The 6,929-nt window shown below is 36.5% G+C and overlaps 1 protein-coding gene across 4 annotated transcripts in view; it reads right to left on the bottom strand.

The window, feature by feature from the left end:
* Window positions 1-549: 549 nt before the first annotated feature.
* LOC114053892 (chromodomain-helicase-DNA-binding protein 7) overlaps window positions 550-6,929 on the bottom strand; it is a 245,912-nt gene continuing 239,532 nt past the window's right edge. For 3 of the 4 annotated variants that reach the window (XM_027877006.1, XM_027877009.1, XM_027877007.1), the window contains exons 36-38: window positions 6,398-6,538; window positions 6,131-6,235; window positions 550-5,083 (exon numbers count right to left, since the gene is read on the bottom strand). In XM_027877006.1, coding sequence (XP_027732807.1) covers window positions 4,151-5,083; window positions 6,131-6,235; window positions 6,398-6,538 — 1,179 coding nt within the window. In that variant the 3' untranslated portion in view covers window positions 550-4,150. The remainder of the gene's footprint in view (window positions 5,084-6,130; window positions 6,236-6,397; window positions 6,539-6,929) is intronic. The other variant, XM_027877008.1, reaches the window with a different exon arrangement.

Genomic DNA, 6,929 nt, shown 5'->3' with positions numbered 1-6,929 from the left:
TACTTTTAAAAGTTCTGAGGTATCAGAATGGGGCTCGTGAGTCTCTAGTGTTACTCCAAAGAAGAATGGAGTTTTTTTGTGTGTTTGAAGGGAGAAAAAATGTGCAAAAGCAATAGAAGAGGGTAAGCAATGTAAAAACATTTAAAAAATTCTTAATACTTCAAAAGCCAATAAACTACTATTAAAGTTGGATAAGAATCTACAAAAAGTATGGCCATAAAATAATTTTTGCCAAAAAATATTGCATTAAACAAAATCTCCTAATCCTTAACTTACTCATCTCATGTTAAATGCAAACTTGACCATAAAATGCCTACAAAATGATGGCACCTCTTATCCAAGTTGAGGAAACATCAAATTGCCCATTATGCAAGAGATCAAGCTAAGGAATTTATAGAGGCTACATGTTACTTTTTAGAGTTTATTTAGTACCTTAGTAATTTAAATTGTTTTGCTACAGAATTTATAGTAATTGGCAGTTCATTTCCATCTTCATTCATAAAAAGTAATTTGTAGAGCTTCTTATCTGCAATAAAAAAAAAACCCTTCATCACTTCAAAAAGCTTGCTTATGTAATGGGGACATATTAAAAAAACATTAGCATCAATGGCAATGGGTTTTTGTTTTGTTTTTAATTATTCAGAGTATCTTTTACTGGCACTACCAAAGACATTTGATTAGAAGTATAGCAAAATGTGGGGAGGGGAAACTACTAATTCACTTGATATTCCAAAATTAAGAGGTGGATGGGAATTGCTATCTGGGACTATTTCAATGTTTCTTTTTCTAGAAGGTAAGGCAGTGCAGTGGTTAGAGTGTTGTGCTTAGCGTGAGGAAGATCTAAGTTCAAACCCTGTCTCTGGCCCTTAATGGCTGTATTCCTGAAGCAATTCATGTAAACTCTTTCAGCCTCAGTTTCTTCATCTGTAAAATGAGGGGAGGACTGGATGATGTTTAAGGTCCCTTCCTCTAAATCTATGATCTTCTCTCAAATATTCTCCTTTTCTTACTTGTAAGCTTTTTCTGGTATCTCACTCTCACTAAAACAAACCAAAAGATACAAAGGATTTTTTTCTTTTTCTTTACTAAAAATATTAGTAAGTGCACAATCTTAACATAATACAGATGCTAAAGAAGGATTAAAACATATCTATAGTACATGTAGCATAAAAAAATTCTTTAGCATAAATCTATGAACCTATGACTCTGAGCTAAAAGGACCTTAAACAACATCCATACTAACATTCTATTTGACAGATGAGGAAAGAGGCCTCAGGAGTTTAAGTAACTTGCCAAAGGTCAGACAGCAAAATGGAAGAATTTGGATTTGAAACCAGGTACTCTAACTCCAAACCTAAGATACTTTCTACTTCATCGGTGAGTGAAGACAATATGTAGAAATATAAGCATCCATGTACTACAGGATCATCTTTCAATACTTCATTTCTTACTAGGAATTGTCTCATTCTCACTGGAGTGAAAGAGTGCTTAACTTGGAGTCATGAGACCTGAGTTCAAACCCCATACCTGCCATGTGTGACCTTGGGCAATTCACTTAGCCTCCCTAGGCCTCAGTTACCTCATCTACAAAATGAAGGAGTTGGAATAAATGGTTTCTAAAATCTCTTCTTGTATAGATCTGTGACTCTAATTGAACTAAAAACATCTCCTAAGTAGGCAGACACCTAGATCTTTAACCTTGAAGCTCTCTTAGAGAGCAAATATGCAGTTACACTTTTCAATATAGAATTTTAAGTAACTTCAAAGTTTAAACAAATGTGTCCTGTAGGCTATGTTGTGATGGTCAGTAGTTGGCCTATCACTTACACTACTCTACCTGGACTGTAGCTAATAACTGATGCTGAAGGTCATAACTATTTATAACATTTATCTTCCAATATGGATGGATACATATACATTGTATATTCTACTTATTAAAAAAAAAAAACCTTGTCCATAATAAAGATATAAAAAAATTTCCCTTTCTAGCTTATTTCATTACAAATTCTTGCTTGACTTATTCAAGCCCTAAAAAGTCCTCTAGTTACTGTACTATAGACTTAACAATTCATTTGTATGCTATTTTCTTCCTTACACATTTTATTCACTTCTAATTTTTTATTTTCTATGTTCAAATAATTCCCTTTCAGAAGATATGCCCTTTCAGGCACTTCTTCTAATATACACTATATATTATTTAAGTTACTTTCAACGGGGAAAAGCAACAGCATCATTATTATGTGAAGATTCCAAATTGTCCCCCTTTCTGGCACTTTGGATATAATGTAAGTGTGTGTGTGTGTGTGTGTGTGTGCACGCGCACGCGTGCATGTGTATGTGTGTGTGTATATGTGTGTGTGTGTGTGTGTGTGTGTGTGTGCCGTTCAACTTGGTGTCACTAAAACTGCATGTCTAGTTGTAAATTTCATTCTTCTGGTACCATAAGGAAAACACATAAACAAAAACAACTGCCTAGCTCATTTCTTTCTCCCTGCTCTCTGCCTTAAGTTTTGTTTGTCCAGGTGACATAGAAGATCGAAAACAGTAGTTCTCAGATGATCCATTCTCTCAAATATCAAAGGTCACCAAAAGGTACAAATCGGTAACTCTCTAGAAAAGGCTTTAGTTTTTTTTTTTTTAAAGTGGGTCAGATTTAGTTTCACGTAGGTTGTTTGACACACTGGTTTCTGGCATCACAAGCACTGGTCTACAGGATACCACAGAGCCTTTGTGTTCCTTGCTGACACTACAGCATTGTGTTTTTCTACCCATTAACCAAGGATAAATGACCTAGATATTGTGCCTATTAAAGCTTCATTTTTCTTTGCCCTTTTGTTCTTTAGTGTACCATATTATCACATGCTGAACACATTTTTTTAAGTATTCTCAGTCTCTGATGCCCTATTGAGGGGGTAATGCATGGGGTTTTGTGTGCATTTCTGTAGAGTTAGCTAGAGTGAATAATGTGAAGGTAATTCAAGATTTTTCTTCCTGTCCAGTCTCAAAGACAATCAGTTCACAGTATTACTAACAGCTAATCTAGTATAAGAGGATATATCAAGAAACCATACAAAAGCCAGAATGCTGTATTGGCATCTATTGCGAATACAAAAAATAGAGTGAACACCAGTTGTGATTTCCCTAAACACTACATTCTATAATTACATCTCTGCATATCATGGGTCACTTTTATTAAAAGTATCATTACTACAGTTGGCAGCAATTTACATCTTATCTTACATGATAGCAGTTTTCAAAGAAAAAATAAAAGGACATCACAACAAAGAAAAACAATACATTTACAAAGTCATGTCTGTAAACTTCAAGGCTAGTTTAGAGTTGAGGTAATGCTGTTTAGCTTTGTGGCTAAAGTAACAAAGTCCTTTAATTTAAAAAAAGGTACCTGATTCTCTCTTTTTCTCTCTTTTTTTTTTTGTTTATACCAGTGCATTACAAGATCATGAGATAATTGAACTGTAGTTTTATCCTGTAAGAACCTTCTCAGTGGGTTAATTTCTAAAAGGTACTCTTCACATTCAACAGCTGCCTTATTATTGCTGTGTCTCAAGACAGAGACATTCACACTATCTTGGAGATTGTCAGAGTGTGTGTGTGTGTGTATATGTGTGTGTGTGAGTGTGTGTGTGTGTGTGTGTGTGTGAGCAAGTGTGGGAACTCCCATACAGTCAAAAATAATGAGCAAATACGATATGTATGGTAAATTTCATCTTGACCTTCACAGCAAAAAAAAAAATTAAAATTAAAAAATTAAATATATAACTTCATACTTCCTTTAAGCAGCACTTCCTTCTATTAGTGCCACTCTGTTACAAATTGCTGCTTTTATAATACCAATGGTACCAAAAGAAAAATAAAAAGCAGAGCATTATGTAAGTTTCCTTAAAAAGACATGATCACCTCTCAAATTTCATCTCTCCTAGGGATAATAAATAATGCACTGCACAATACTTAATGACCAAGATACCTTTTGACACATCTGTATAACATGACTTAGACTTTTTTTTTTTTTTTGCTACACTATGTTACAGAACAGCTTATAAAAACTAGGTATGAACATTAACTGTGAGTGTAAACAGTAGGACTACCACTTGTCAAAAGTCTCAAACACTTTAACTGTAACTGGTACTGGTTATTCATCATTTTCATTGTTTTCTATTTCATCCCCCCCATCAAGTGAGTCTAGTTCTCCGCCCTGTGCTATTTCATCTTCTAAAAGGGAGGAATCCGCAGTCTTATCTAGGCTCTCCTCAGCATCGCTGCCTTCTAGGTGTTCTTCATCTTTAAAGGGAACTCCCTCAGCTTTGTCAGCAGCCTTGTCATCACTGGAACCCACTGCATTCTGAAGTCCTGCTAATGCTGGGAAACCAGGCAGTGTCAATCCTCCCAGTCCTGGAGGTAGAAACATGGATGGGTAGAATAGGCCTGGAGCCATGGTGGACAGAAGGAAAGGATTGAAGGCTAGAGGGTTTGAGGGCAATCCAGCTGTGGCAGTAGCAGCGCTGACGGATCCACTCGCAGAGTCAGTAGCAGAAACAGTATCTGTGCTTTTCTCAGAGTCTTTGTTCTCTTCTTCATTCTCATTCCCCTTCTCTTCCACTTTTGAAGTGCCATCTTCAGGCTCTCCTTGACTGGAAGCAGTAGTGGCGTTTCCAGCAGCAGCTGAGAGCGGGTTATTTAACAGCCCACCAAGTCCAAACATGTTGGGCAATCCTGCCATCCCTGGCAACACCAGAGGGAGCATGGTGGCAGGATTCTTAGAATCCCCTCCAGCAGCAGCAGCAGCAGCAGCAGCAGCTGTTGCAAGTCCTGGAGGGAAGCCCATGAGACCTGCCAGTTGTAGAGATTGTAGATTCTGTAGGCTCTGAAGGCTTGTGAGATCCATCCCAGCAAACAAGCTGTTCATCAGCAGCGGGTTGATGCCCGAAGTGGAGGCGGCCGCAGCAGCGGCCGCAGCTGCTTTGGCAATTTCACTTTTTGGCCTTCTCCCTCTTCTACTCGCCCCCTCTTCCCTCACAACAGGCCCTGTGAGGAGACGGTCAAACATGGACTCTGGAACAAAACCCTACAAAAGGGAGAGGAAACATGATCAAAGCTATCAGCAACTTTTATATGTGAGACAGCAATGGTTTATTTCATTGCACCACTTAACATTCTGAATGGAAGAATTTAAAACAATTCAAATATTCATAATCTTCCTTTATTTTCGTTAGGCTCATCTGTTGAACTCATTTTCCAAGTAGACGTTGGATTTCAAATGCTAAAATTCAGTTCAATTCAACAAAGATTACACATGTACTACCATGTAAGGTACTGTGTTGGCCTCTAGGGATATGAAGACAGAGCAAAACAGTCCTTGCCCTCAAGGAGTTTACATTCTATCGAAAGGATATAACACAAACAGCAATAAATACAAAGTCATTTCAAGATGGAAGGCCTGCTGGGTGTGAGGGGGTCAAATTGAGACTCACATGAACCCTCATGTATCAAAATCTAGTGTTCTGAACGGAGACAAACTAGTAAATATTACCAACTAAGTTGAATATATTTTATGATGGCAACTATTTTATCTTCTATCCTATATCCTTCTATTGAACTATACTAATTTGATGCATGTGTTATGAAGCAGTGCAGATCAGCCCATTTATTTGCAGAATCCCCCAAATTCAGATTAATGAGCTAAAAAGAGAATAAAAATGGTTTCCAGTTAAACAGGATGAATATATCCCCGTCCAGCTAGAAGAGTGTTGGGAACAGTCTTCCTCTAAATGACTTCCACATGGGGCTGAATGTCTATTACCTGACAATTTCTTCTTTCTAAAGTCCAACACAGAGATTTTAATTTTCCTTGTAACTAAAGCTGAAAAAATTAAGCCACTACTGTTGTATCTGGGGTCAAATCTGATTTACAGTGTCAGTTCCTTTAGTTTAAAAATCTGTTTGAATGGGCAATATGGTAAAAGATTTCTAAAAAAAACCTGAATCTTCTTTGGCCTATATACCCACACACATATACACATACATACACATATACACACACACATTCTTTCTTGGGTCAGGTTTTGAGAATATACATATAGATGCACACATATATACAGGAGTTCATACTTACAGACTGCTTTACTATATCAGTCCAATCAGGAGCCACAGCAAACTCAGGATTTTCCTCTAACCACCTGGGCAAGTCCTTCATTGGAGGAGCCATAGCCCCACCCATCTGATTAAAGACATTAAAAAAAAGCTATTTTAAACTATAGACATACTTTTACATACATTCTTTTTTAAATGGTCCTTTTCCTACTCAGAAATAAATTACCAGGAAAAACTACCTTTTTGAAATAAAAACTATGACAGAGATTTCTTTCATAAAAAGTTTTACCTTCTTTCCATTTCGTTTATTTACAACAGGTACCCTTTCTTCTCCTGTCAAGGTGTTGATATCCAATTTGTTAGGGTTTCGACATCTATGTCGTTTCTGTTTCGGTTTTTGAAATGGGGAAAACAGCACATCCGCACTCTTCTTTGAGGAAAAAGGAAAGAACAGTTGCTGTTTAGCTTTTCTATTGAGTATTCAAAAAAAAATAACCAATTAGTCATTTTCAATTTTCAGTAAAACATAAGGAACATTTAACATACAGTCTTCCTGGTTGTGTGTGTGTGTGTGTGTGTGTGTGTGTGTGTGTGTGATATTTCTCATACACATTAATAAAGTAAATTAAGTATATAAGGTTAGAATGTATATGTATGTATATATGTGTGGGAATATACATAAGTACACATATATGTGTTTACATGAATACATAGTATGGTTACTAGTCTCTTGTATTCTTATTGCATACCAAGGATACGATTTTCAGTGAATTAAATTTTAAACTTTTAATCAAATCATGCTATTATAGGCTATAATTGTT

This window comes from Vombatus ursinus, unplaced genomic scaffold, assembly GCF_900497805.2.
Source record: "Vombatus ursinus unplaced genomic scaffold, bare-nosed wombat genome assembly UNPS02014812.1, whole genome shotgun sequence".
NCBI lineage: Eukaryota > Metazoa > Chordata > Mammalia > Diprotodontia > Vombatidae > Vombatus > Vombatus ursinus.
The sequence above is the reverse complement of the archived record's forward strand: the minus strand, read 5'-3'. Positions and strand labels throughout refer to the sequence as shown.